Genomic DNA, 13,990 nt, shown 5'->3' with positions numbered 1-13,990 from the left:
ATAATTTGAATAAATCATATATATTTTTTAATGGCAATTTGTTTCCTTGTGGTATAAACGGGTGTGTTTACGATCAGCTAGCCTCAATTAGTACCTTAGTGGTCGGAAATTAAGATTAACAAGCTAAATTCAATGAACTGCATTATTAATAATATGGATGTATCATGTACCTATGTATAATGTATATATTATGTATAGTGTGTATAGGTACTAAAATAATACAAACAAGAGTTTCTGTTAATAAAATGTTATAACATAACAACTAAGCTTACAATGGATAAGGAAATACAAATAAATTACTGATGGAAAAATTTTACTCTTTTGGTCCAACAAATTAATAATTATAGTCAAAAAATTATTTATTTACTTACAATTGTGTCGGTGCGTTGACTGGCCGTACCTTATAATTTTACAAGATATTGAACAATATAAGTATAATATAAACAATAAAACAACTATACATTTCTCTGCTGCAGATTTAATTATGTATTATATAATGTGTTAAAATTGTATGATAAATAAAGTGTATCAACGAAGAAAAAAATATAAAAAATAAATAATTTTCAGTTGCTAGGAGTAACATTAAAAACAATTCCTGTTATTTAATAATAATAGCAGTGGGCGTGGTCGTACGTGGAATTGGCGACAGAAAATAAAGCTGTACCCAGCCAACATAAATAAATATGATAATAGGTATATCTTAAAATAAATAAATTATTCGATGATTAGTACACAATTTAAATATAATAATAATCTTAGTGTCAAATGTCAGCCAATGGCCATGTTGCCAAGGCTTATTTCTAATAATAATAAAAAAAAATATTATTATCTTTGCGATTGTTGTATATATTTATAGAATCTTATATTTCGATGTAATGATTTATAAAAATCAAAAAAAATTAATTTATTATTTATATTTATTTAAATTTTAACAAATTAGGCCATTAAAACCGATAAGGTGATAACCAAGTCCGGATTAAAGATCAATTAACTCCGGAACACCCGAACACCAGACACTTAAAACTCAAACTTAATAAATTGTATCTATTTATACATTTTTACAGTTGTATATAGTTGTATAATTGTGCACTATAAAAAACAAAATTATATGACTGTGTTTCTCTGTACTTCACTCAATCAAAGCTTGTGATGACAACGGCAACTCGCATACACCGTAAAATCGTTTTAAGAAAAAGTACATAGCAATTAGCTTCTACAATATCAAAAAAGATGTTTTTGGGGTTCCCCGCCAATTTAATATTTATATAGTTCTAAAAAAAGTCTGTATTATCAGTTTACAACCTTTGTTTATCAGCCTACCTTTAAATTTAACTTTAGAAATATTATTAATTTGTATATAGGCCTGGATTACACCACATAATAAAATTAGATAATTTTGATAATAAATAAAATATATGATGTGTAAGTGTATAGAATTACAAAATTCTTTAAATAGTATGTATATACTATATATTATGCCTAATGTGTTTAATAACAACAAGGATAGCATTGAATGATACATAATATTAATAATAATGTACCTAACACGCATAGGGAATATATCAAAGAAAAAGTCTTCTTTCTGTAGGAACATTTTTAAAATCATCAATCACACTTTCAACATTGATAATACTCACATATTTTTGTTCTATAAATACAAATAACAAAGCATTGAGCCTTTCTTGTTTCATTGTGCTTCTTAATTTTGTTTTTAATATTGACATTTTTGGAAAATTTCTATCGTATTATCGTAATTTGCGGTAAGAATCATAAATGGATGGAGACATCAATTCAACAATGCAATATATTATTAAAACAAAATAAACAATGCATGTCATTTTTTTCTAAAAAGGTAGTAGTTGTAAATCACTAGATTTAAAACTCGGTTGACTGAAGCCTTTTGAAAATTGCAGGGGCAGGCCAGGCTATGGTTTTATAATAAAATAAGGTAGATGAATTACATTTTATATTTTTCAACATCAAAACTAATTAATTTTTGCCAACTGTTTATTTAAACTAGAGGATTTGATAAATTAATCAGAACGACAACAGAAATTACCTATATTGAAAACAATTCAATTGACAAACTCAAAATGTAGTTATTAAATTATATATGTAATACACATGTAAATATTTTTTAATTATTATAGTTTAATAAATTTCATCAGGACGATACTCCAAATAAGTTAATATACTGTATGTCTAAAATACTATTATGAATATTTATTTTGGTAATCATTTTTAGAAATGAAATACGTTTCATCCTATTTCTTTAATTTTATTTTTTGATGTTACTAAACTGAATACTGTAGCAAGACTAAATCCAATCAAGCCACCAATTCCACAATTTCTAAGACCACCTGAAAAATTAAATATAAATTTACATTTAATAGTTATGAAATAAATAATAAAAGTTAAGTAAATATATTTGTTATTTATACAAATATACATAATATATAGATGATAGAAGGTAAATTAAGGCCCTGTAGATTATGCTAAATAAAAATAATAATTGTATAATAATTATTAATCTATTATCGGAACGTCATAGCTGGTTTATAATCAAAAATTATGGAATATGAATTTGCTTTGAAAAAAAAATTTGAACCAATTTTAAGAATAGTTAATTCAAACTGTAACATTAAAAACTAAAAATGATCAAAACTAATTATATGTTTCAGTTAAAAACTAATTTAAGTTATTTAATTTCTATATTATACGTACTTATATTATAATATTTATTTAACCACTAACTTGAAGCTTTGTATAAAAGTCCAGTGCTTGTTCCTGCTACAATAGTATTAAGCTTGCCTTCACATCCCCAGGTCTTTTCTAATATGATACCAAACATACAATAGTATACAGATAATGTTCCAAATGTATTAGATAGACGTGCTCCATTTTTTAAAACACTATTTAAGATCCTGAAAATTCATATTAAAATATTACTTACAAAGATAAATCAATAATACACTATAAAGTATAACATTGATAAATATTACTGTGTTCTATTGTATGTACTAGTTTGATTTTCCATTGATATAACTTTTATACCACTGTATATTCCACGTAAACCACCAATTGTACCACCAATCAAACATGATGTACCAATTTCTGTAAATGACAATTCATAACGTCCACGTTGTTTGAAATCAGCTCCTTTCAGAAATATATATTCTGGCTGAGATGGAACTAATAGAAAACTATTCGACATTCCTCTATTGTCTAATTAAAAAATAATAGAAAAAAAAATTAAAAAATAAACACACATCATTGTAAAATAAATACATTCATTACTCCGTTCAGAATCTGAAATAATGAAATTAATAATTGAATTATAACTATAGAAATATTATGACAATAATTATGTGTAAAGAATATTATTTAATTAGGTAATAAGGTTTTAGTTGTAATTGTCATAGCTATTATAAATAAATATGTGACCTTTTTATCTTCAATAGCACACTACCTACACAATGATTTGTTTTTTTCATATTATACACAACCTAGAAAATATATTTTTATAGGACCGACATTTAAATTATTGGTGGATATTAAAGATGATTGATTTTATTGATAGAATGTTTTTACTTTCTTGATTTTTAATCAAGTAAGTATAGTAATTGAAATGAAAAAAGTTTGAATTTTTAAAACTAAGAATTTTTGTTAAATAGGAAAATGATAAAAATATAACTCAGTTATAATGAGTAGGTAGTAATATTAAACTAGCTATAATATAGCTTTATAGTATAAAATACTAATGAGAGAGATCCGATATCACACCCAAGCGGCCAAGCGGTACCTATAACGATTTGAATCCACAAAAACGTCGGCATGAACAGTCCCAAAATTTCTATTTTTTTAACTTTTCTCCAAAACTATTATACCTAAAAATTTGGTTGATAGCTTATTAAAAATAGATTATCATGTAAACATAAAATGTGAAATTAAAAATTTTCAAAAATAATTATTTAATTTTTCACAGTTAAAAAATTAGTTATTTTTTGCTAGATTTTCATTTAGCGTAGTAGATTACCGAAACTTGAGAACGGATTTTGTTATTTGGGGTCTTGTTAGATTCACATTGGCTAGGAAAAGTGCTGTGAAGATTTTTAGAACTTTATCTCCAATAACTTTCAGTTAACTCACTACAAAGCTATAAAGCTGAAAAACATAAAAATCTAAAAATGTTCTGAAAATCTACACTGCACTTCTCCTAGCCAATGTGAATCTAACAAGACCCCAAACAACAAAATCCGCTATCCGGTTTCAAAGATCTATCTCACTAAATGAAAATGAAAATAAAATACATTATACATACTGCAACATACATATTGCATACAATTAATAAATTTCTAAAAATTGAAAATCAAGAAAGTTTACATGCCGATCTCTGACTTGGCAAGCGTTTTTTTATTTGATACCTATTAGGTCAGTTTAAATATTTAACTACAGATTTTAATGGTACCTAATCCTATAAGAAACTCAGTATCTATTGATGTTGAACATGAATACCGACAATTGATTTACCCAGTCAAATATAATAGGTACCTATTGGCTATTATAATGTTAATGTTGTATGTATTATGAACTAAGATATCTTAGTTCATGATATGTACATTTACCTACATTTTACAAAACTATAAAACATTAAAATTACTATAAATACAAAGCATAACACATAGGTAAAAAAAATACATACCTAATATGTATAATGCATAATATTTCTTAATCTAACTAAATAATAATCTTATACCTACTTATAAAATATTAATTATTGATGGAAGAAATATTATTAAGAAAAAAATCATGGGCATATTGGAAAGAAATTTATTTTACTTCATATTTTACAAAATGAAACAAAATATCTTTATCATCGCCCTCTGAACTGAAATTTTGTTTTTCAATAATAAAGGTTGGACAGAAACCATTCAACTGCTCAGTAATTATGCTAGTCTATGCATCTGTATTTAACACGTAAAGTTGTGATCCATAGAGTAATAATATATAGAGTACCTAATATATCTGTTATTATTATAAATTATTATATTATCAACGATATATATAAACTATACTGTATAGTTTATATTATATCTCGATGTATATTATACATATTAGTTACTCTATGTTGTGAGCATAAATTTCAAACCAAGGTCCCTGAATAATTTAAGTTTTGTTCATCCGTGGTGGTGTGGTAAAATCATAGATAATATTATATTATCTATATGGGTAAAATATAGGTATAGCGATTAAGATCTATCTTAAATCGTAATTTATTTTAACTGAATGTGGGTACCTAGAAGTTTTTATATTCTTCTTCTTCTTCTTACATAATAAAAAGTGAAAAATAGTTCGTTTACTATAAAAATAATGCGCAGTGGTCGCATAGAAAAAAGCTGTATGTCATATTATAAGGTCTATGTGCATTGTGCGCCGCGCGGTCGATTATATTAATTATTTATTATTATTATTTCTAATATTTTCGAATATTTTCCACTTTTCACAGGATTTTAACTGGACTTTTCCAGAGTTTTTTCAATCCGTTCTTTTCATATTCGCGTAATGTGCGTCTTTTGAAAACCTCACGTGTACTGTTTTTTCGCCGTTTGCGTATGTAGCGGTCGCGATCACGGTAACGAGTACGTCTGCCGACGACAGTCCTCCGGACGTTTTTCTTCGCTTTTTATTTTCTCACGTAGAGCACTGATGTTTGATTCGAAGCCCATTTATCCATTATATCGTATTTATATTGTTTTGTTATTCTCGGTAGCTTTAACGGATTGTGCTGATATAATATAAAAGTGCTTCTCGACGACGTTTGTGTCGCAAAGTACTGTATTCGTGTACTTGGGTGTATGGCAATAATATTTTATGTTTTTGTACACCAAATAATGCAAATGTTATTAAAACATTGATACTGCTGTCAACATTGGGATACTTTTCTTTTTGCAACATTTAACATCGTGGAAGGAGGTATATATTAGGTTGTTTATTTCACTCATAGTATTATAATTTATAATATAGATAATAAGTGCAGACAAATACCTACATTAAATAATATGTAACATTTTTCTGTGGTAAGAATGTAAGATTTATATTAGGTAAATTAATTAGGCTTCGGGAGTGTAATAGTTATTCAACATTCAACTATTAAAAATCAATATAATATAAACGTTATAATGTATTTTTGTTAATAATATGCAGTATTTAACAATTAATAGTATTCATTAGCTACCACGTGTTGATAAAACTTTGCTTAAGAGTAAATAAATTATTTAATAATTATTAATAATCATTAAAAAGTTTTAATTTATGGCCTGAATTGTTTATAATATATTATATTTAATATTTGAGTATAATTCTACATGTTTTAAATTTAAATAATTATATTCTTATATTGTTGAAAAAATAGGTACCTACCGAATGAAACACAATATATGTATTAATATTTAAAATATGTATTTAAATTATACAGATCATGTTTGAGAATTAATATTTAAATCTTTGAATGAATTATTGGTACATTCAAATAGTATATAAATATAATATATTAGTTATATTATGAAATATGTATCTATGTAATAATGCACATAAATTGTTGACATATATTATGCATTAAAAAGACAACTAATAAGAATATCCTAGTTTCATTACACACAATTATACGAATCGCATAAGTGAAACAGTTCTGGACGCAAAATTCGTCACGGCTCAGAAACGGTTTAAGTGCTCAAGATTCATCACTGTGAGCACTGTAAATGCATTCACACTCAACTATCAAATACCATAATATTATAATATGTACGATATGTTAAATAATCTAACAGGTCAACAGGTATAGGAACTTTATACTATTGGAAGTTCGAGTTTACACAAATTTTAATTTAATTTGCTACACGCACATTATCCACGATCCAATAGGTACATAGTCGGATTGCCTATACCTGGGAGGTTTAGTTTCGTTTAAATGGATTTTCCCCGATGATATGTGACAGCTTAATTTAAGGTTTAACATGCACCTATTTCAAATAACTTTTTCTCTTACAAAACAGCATCAGACTTTCGACATCAGGAGGTATAACAATCCGCCGTAGGTTGATTGCCCAGCACAGGTGTCGACTTCCATCGATTAAAGACTGATAGCTAGACACCCAATTACCATTTTTAGTATTTATTTTTATTCATTCAAAAAAGAAACGAGTATGCGACATAATATATAATAGAAATATAATTTCATCCGTGCACGACAACGCAGTCGGATTGCCTACCTGATAGGTTTAGATGCGTGTAAATTGAACTTTCTCGATGATTATGGATTACTTATGGATAGCAATCGACTTTAACATTTTCTCCTACAAAACAGCTTTCGACTTTCAACGTGTCAGGAGTGCAGGTATTGGTTTACATCGGTTGAAGACTGACAGCTAGATCCCATTAGGTAATTATACCATTTTTCATATTTATATTTTTTTTATTCATTAAAAAAAAAAAACAGGCATGCGACGGGACACGGTATTACAACGATTGATAAGACACTTAATTACAATTTTCGACATGTTTTATTATTTTTGAATTCAAAAAAGAACCAGGCATGCGATGACACAAACTTTTACACCAAATGATAACTGATTAGTTATACATAAACTATTAACTCAAAAATACGGTAATCGACTTAATCACATTTTTAGTGACCAAATTCTAGATAACCGATTACCATTCTCTATCGATTTTCCGGTGAAACGATTTTCACTCAACCACCTCGAAAGCAGCTTCTATACACAGAAATCGAGTTTCACCAATCCCTAGTCAACTTATAAAAAACTAATGATAAACGTTAATAATTATTTTACGAGTATATCACAACCATAGACCTTAAACTAATACTATTAATAGTATAAGGTCTATGATCAAAACTAAATAATTAGAAATTGAGACTTAACTCACATAAATAATTCATTTTTTAAATGAATTGAAATTACTAAATTTTAAATTTGATTAATTCATTATTATTTATTTATTTGCTCATTATTTTAAATAATTTTTTCAATATTATTAGATCTTATGCAAAGTGAGAATTGTATTAGTATTTTGTTTAGTATTAAGTGATTATAATAATTGTTTATAATCATATATTTTTAATTTTTGCGCCATAACGGCTTGTTATCAAATAATGGCGTTATTGCATTATATTTAATATATTTTTTCGAAAAATGTTTTCAAAACCAATTTAAATTGAAGATCAAAAATTACTAGTAAATATATTTAATAATATAATTAATAAAATTTGTAGTTTGGTAAGCATTTGACATACCTACCTTAATTGTATTGTACATAGTACATAGGTACAAGAAAAAGTATTATTTTTTAGTAATGTGACAAATAAAAATAAGTTTCAAATTTTCACATTTTTAATATTCATAACAATAATTATAACTTTTATAAGTCTAATATTTATTAAGTTTATTTAAATTTTAGTGACATATGTGTAAGTTGTGGCAAGGTGGTCCACGTTACACAAAGATAAAACTTAGTAGATTTACACAACTAGACAAATTAGTCTAAAATGCCAATACTATAATAATTATTAACTATTAATATATATTTTTTTGTACCAATGTTTAATTTGAAGCACATATGCATAGGCAAGACTAATTCTTTTAAGTTAGAGGAGGGCTAGATTCCAAAAAAATGTTTTATAGCAAATTGTTTTTAATTATTAGATTATTATATTTTGTTTCTATTGGTGTTTACAACTGACTTGAATGATTATTTGTCTATATGAAACATTATATTTTTTTTATATTTTAGTCAAAAATTAAGTGCACATACATTTACCCAAAAATTCTGAGGGGGCTAAACTGCTGAAGCCCACCCAAGTCCCCCATGGTTACGCCTATGTATTTATAATTTATGGTTGGCTTGATTATATTTAGTTACCTACCTATTGATTTTTTTTTATGAAATTATGAATTATCTAGGTGCTTAATTTTAATAAATACTGTTTTGTTTTCAACTATAAAAAGATAATATACGTGAAATATATTAATATATAATTTAATTGTTTTTCCTAATTTATTTTTCTAATATTAGTGTACATTATTTTGAAAACAAATGCAAAATGTTTTACTTATGTAAAAAAATGCAAGGAATTTCTTAAAGAATATATTTAATGTCCCAAGTTAGTCTAAATAAAGAAAACTTGGTTTTTATATGAAAATTATATGTCTTCCTCAAGTTAAACTTGTATAGTACTACTTAAAAAATATTAAAAAGAAAATAAGAAGGACTTTAAGAAAAATTCAAACAAATAATATTTTTATAAAACAAAGTAAGACCCAGATTTTTTGTTACCACGTGGGATTACCAAACTTAAATAGTTAAAAAGATTTATAGGAGAAAAATGCTGATGTTTTCAACTTTGAATGCTATTTTTGATGGCAAATTGGATATTTGGATATAATTATTGTATTGTAATGTACTTATGTACTAATGTTAGTACTTTAAGGAGGCCAAATAAAAATAAATATTCACTAGTTTACTATTTTTCAGAATTTTTTACACAAAATCAATTTTAATAATTTGTTGTCATTCAAAAATAATTTAGAAATATATAACAAAATTTTTATGAACATTTACTAGATAAACATGAGATGACTTCTGTTTTGTAAAAACCGGGTGTGCAGAGTGTGCAACACACACGGACCAAAGGTCTTATGGCTCATACTATATTGTAGGGCCTCAAAAAAATGTAAAATACGGCCACACAAGGTCTCTAGATTTTGGTTTGCACACAGGCCTCAAGTAGTCTAGTTACAGCATTGCATGACTTCAAGTATATTAATTATTAAGGCTCTTTTGTGCTGCTTAATGCTTATAGATATATTTTATGAGCAATTAAATTACAAATATTGACATTGAATATTTACATTTCAAACGTAAAAAGACATAATATTCTCCTAAGTTTTTTTATATTGTTGTAAACCAAAAAATACTGAAACATGCAGAAAGATTTCACCATTACTAAAATTATAATTTTCTATACAGCTAAACATATAAAAACTAATTTTAAGCTTTTTAATAGCATTTAATATTTTTAGTTTTATTTAAAAAATATTTAATAGCTTTAAATGTATTACGAGCTTTCACAAAAGCTGTTTATTGTAATAATTTAAATATTATATATGAAAAATGCAGTATACGTAGGTATATAGGAACTTGCAAGTTATAATATAATATTTAAAATACATAAAATAAGAGTGATTTTTTTTTTTGTAATCTTTTGGATTTAGAATTTTGATAGTCGTCAAAATCTTATATAACTATTTGCAAATTGTTTTATAGTTAAAATTGTATAAAAATATCAATTTTTATAGTTTAGACTTGATAATTTATTACAAGGTTAAAAGCTAATTGGCATTTGGCAACCGATCATGTTTGAAAGGGTGGTATAAACTTTTTTATAATCCTTTCATCGAATGGTGGATGTTTATAAAATTTGTCCTCTGAGGCTCTGAATTATTATTATGAAATTACGTGATTCGCGATCTATTTCGAAAACAATCAAGGAACGACAAAATGTGAATCAAAATCGAAAATTTTTAAATTTTTAAAATCATGTTTACGAGTTGTTTTACACGAGAACAGTAATATAAATTAACATAATCTTTGTAATTATCAATAAAAATTTTATGTTTTGGATTTATTGAAAAATTTATGAAATCTAAGCTAAATACATAAATATGTAATGTTATTTAAACATAATATAAGTATAAAATATATGCTATTATTTATATAGTTTTTTTTTTGCCATTTTAAGTAATTCAAATAAATTTAAAAAGTACAAGAAAAAAATAGAAAAAAGTTTCTTTATTTAAAATGCGTTACATAAATTATTGATATATGTATATGTTACAGGCAAAGTGGGGTAGTCCACAATTCCTAATTTTACTGGTTAAAGTGAAAATAAAACACATTGCTCAGACATTGCGTACAATGACCGAATGCGTGAAGGGTAATGTAGGTATGCTACTATGTCTAAGACTATAGGTACCTATTGTAAAATAAATATTATACCTATTTATTTATTTATTTATTTATTTATTTATTATTATATTGATTAGATAAATATTACTAACATGATATTACTATATATGTATAGTAATCCTAATTATTTTTTTTAGTTTAATAGGTAACACTTAAAAGTAGCTACGAGTATTTACCTATGTATTATTTGAGCACGGCTTGCTACTGTGGTACTTAGAGTTACACATTTTACCTGCTGCTTTACATTTAAAACATTTTTGTTTGACGCTTTTACTAAAGTTAGGTTTTTAACTAAAATTTGTATCGGGCTCAGCTTCCATGTTGATCAAGTCGACCTGGCAACGCAAATTCATTTCTGAGGAGAGGATTAGTCGTACAAGTACAACTAAACCTTTTTTGTAGTGCTTCCATTTTTTTTTGACATATTATACACAAACTTGGACATAACATTATAGTTTCCCAAGTAATATTTTTATACTTCAAATTTATCTCGTATATCATTCAATTACACCCTTCGAGTGCTATATTTAAATTAATTTTATTTATAATTTCAAATATTTCTTCATTACCTATAACTTTTGTACCTATGATAAATGATAATATTAGGAGTCTATAGCATACAGCTGTATAACAGGTGTCGAGTGTACAGTGTACCTCGTCATTGCGTATTAACAATTCTACATATATTATACAGTACATTTTTAAATTGACCAAAATAATGTCGGACAATCCAAATTGTCCAGACATTATTATAGAATGACCGGTCATAGTAAACAATTATTACTAACTGATTACTTTACCCAAAACTGATGGGCACTGTGCACAATGCCCGACTACCCCACTTTGCCCGTAATATATACAACATAAGTACGTATTTATACTATTATCTTCAATAATAATATAATATACTTACCTAATATATAGGTTTGAAATTTTATTAATTTTTTTCTCATTGAAGTATTTAGGTGGAGCGAGAGGCCAAGCCGCTAGGGCCCTAGTATTTGCTTAATTTTATCATTTTTAAATCCTTATCAAAATGTAACTCAAATAATGTGTCAAATGTTAAAAATATAATACAGACACTTTATAAAATGTATAGGTATGCTCTAAAGTCTAAATTTTGTTTTTATTTTTGGGTTGAGTCGTATATTTTTATGGTTTTTTTATATTGAATTTAAGTAAATGATTCATAAAAAATAAATTAAATGAACGATTTAATGAATACTTGAACATGTTTATTTTTTCAAAGAACGTGAACGTGAACGAATTCATTTTTTTAGTAAAAGTGCCGAACACTGAATTATATCAATATTCCAAAAAAGGCTAAATAGCTTGGATTTAACAAACATAAATAAAGAAGAAAATGTAACTGTGGAGGAAATAACAGTATAATTGTAGTATAGTTATTAAGCGATTTTTTCGAATTTTTTTTTACATATTTTAATAATTATGAATGATGGTCCAATCATAAATGGATTGACTGCCCAGGTTTACAACAGCTGTTATTGGGGCTATAGTGGTCATTGTAGGGGATGATTACCTACTTTTCTTATTTTACTGGTAGGTTATATTAGGATTAGGTACCTGTTAGATTACTGATTGCCCGAAAGACAGGTATGCTTCCCCCCAAGACCCTGAAGTAGCCGCCAACCTCCTCCCCTAGGTTGGATATTTCAGCCCGGAGAGTTTGGGAGGCGAGCCTCCCACCAACTCGAGGTCCACAGGACCGAGTCAGGCAACCGGGACCTGTAGTCCTGTATAGGCGAAGGAAGCCACACTATATACTTGACATAACTGTTAGCAGGTTTTTCACTTTAAAACCTAAATAAAATCATTTGAAAGCGAGACTACTATAATATGTATGTATAGATAATAGATATACATGATCACAGAATGTTTTCGATAATTACAATTTTATTTTTAATCTTTTATTGTCTACCCGATATTTTCGGTTTGCCTATTTACATAATTTAATATAAATATAAGCTTAATGTTATTACTCATTACTCACAGAATACGTTATCTAGTGTTTATAGTTACCTTGTATAATGTACTTACATTTCTAATTGATCTTCCATTTATTTTAAAAAAAAAAAATTGAAAAATGTAGGTATTATAAACGCGGTGCGCGGCAGTAAAGTACAGCGTCGTGCGCATGTAATAAAAACATAAAATCATAACTTCCAAAATAATGATTTGTGCGAATTCCTTTTTCATCGCTGTTTTAACTCGTTGAAATGCATGCATAAAAAAAAAATCGAAAAAATCGCGCGGTTGCTAAAGTACAATCGTTCAAAAATAACACTAGTTTTTATAACAAATTAAGTTCTGTTAGGAGAATTATACAACTATACAAGACTGGTCTAAATAATAGATAATACTTAAATTTAAAATTGTATATAGTTAGTAATTTAATATACTATTCAGTATACTGTCTATATACCTACTACTATAGTATACATACTTAAATTAGTTAAATTGTTCTAACTTTTTTTATCTATTTATTGTGTTAATTAATATATTAAATAGGTAATTAATAATTATAATATACAAAAATGTAAAAAAATGTATTATTTTGGTGTTAAATCTGATAGACCCTTCTCTTAGAAGATTTCTGACTACGCCACTGTACCTACTGCTGTAATTGCTATCTCTAATTTAAGATTAATAATTTTTAATTGTTGTGCAGTATGCACTTATAATATACAAAATCAAAATGAGTCATAAAAGATGAGATTTATTTGTAGCACGACTAGGTACCTATAATTACGTATAATTGGTATAATTTATGAAAAATCTTTACAATCATATCCGTGGACGAGACTACGAATTACGCGGGGCGAGGTAATTTTTACTCCATCATCGTCGGTCACACTGCATGGAGGTCCAACCAGGATTTTATCTCCGTACCCTGGATGTTGATACTTAATAGTTGATAGTAGCGCCA

At 26.7% G+C, this 13,990-nt stretch overlaps 1 protein-coding gene across 1 annotated transcript; it reads right to left on the bottom strand.

Annotated features, from left to right (window-relative positions):
• Positions 1-2,259: 2,259 nt before the first annotated feature.
• LOC132931712 (mitochondrial import inner membrane translocase subunit Tim23-like) lies at positions 2,260-3,109 on the bottom strand. Its single transcript, XM_060998079.1, has 3 exons — positions 3,003-3,109; positions 2,755-2,924; positions 2,260-2,360 (listed from the first exon to the last, which is right to left on the bottom strand). The coding sequence occupies exons 1-3, from the start codon at positions 3,035-3,037 to the stop codon at positions 2,260-2,262; spliced, it is 306 nt and encodes a 101-aa protein (XP_060854062.1). The 5' UTR covers positions 3,038-3,109.
• Between the last annotated feature and the right edge of the window lie 10,881 nt (positions 3,110-13,990).

Source organism: Rhopalosiphum padi, chromosome 1 (genome assembly GCF_020882245.1).
Source record: "Rhopalosiphum padi isolate XX-2018 chromosome 1, ASM2088224v1, whole genome shotgun sequence".
Lineage (NCBI taxonomy): Eukaryota > Metazoa > Arthropoda > Insecta > Hemiptera > Aphididae > Rhopalosiphum > Rhopalosiphum padi.
The sequence above is the reverse complement of the archived record's forward strand: the minus strand, read 5'-3'. Positions and strand labels throughout refer to the sequence as shown.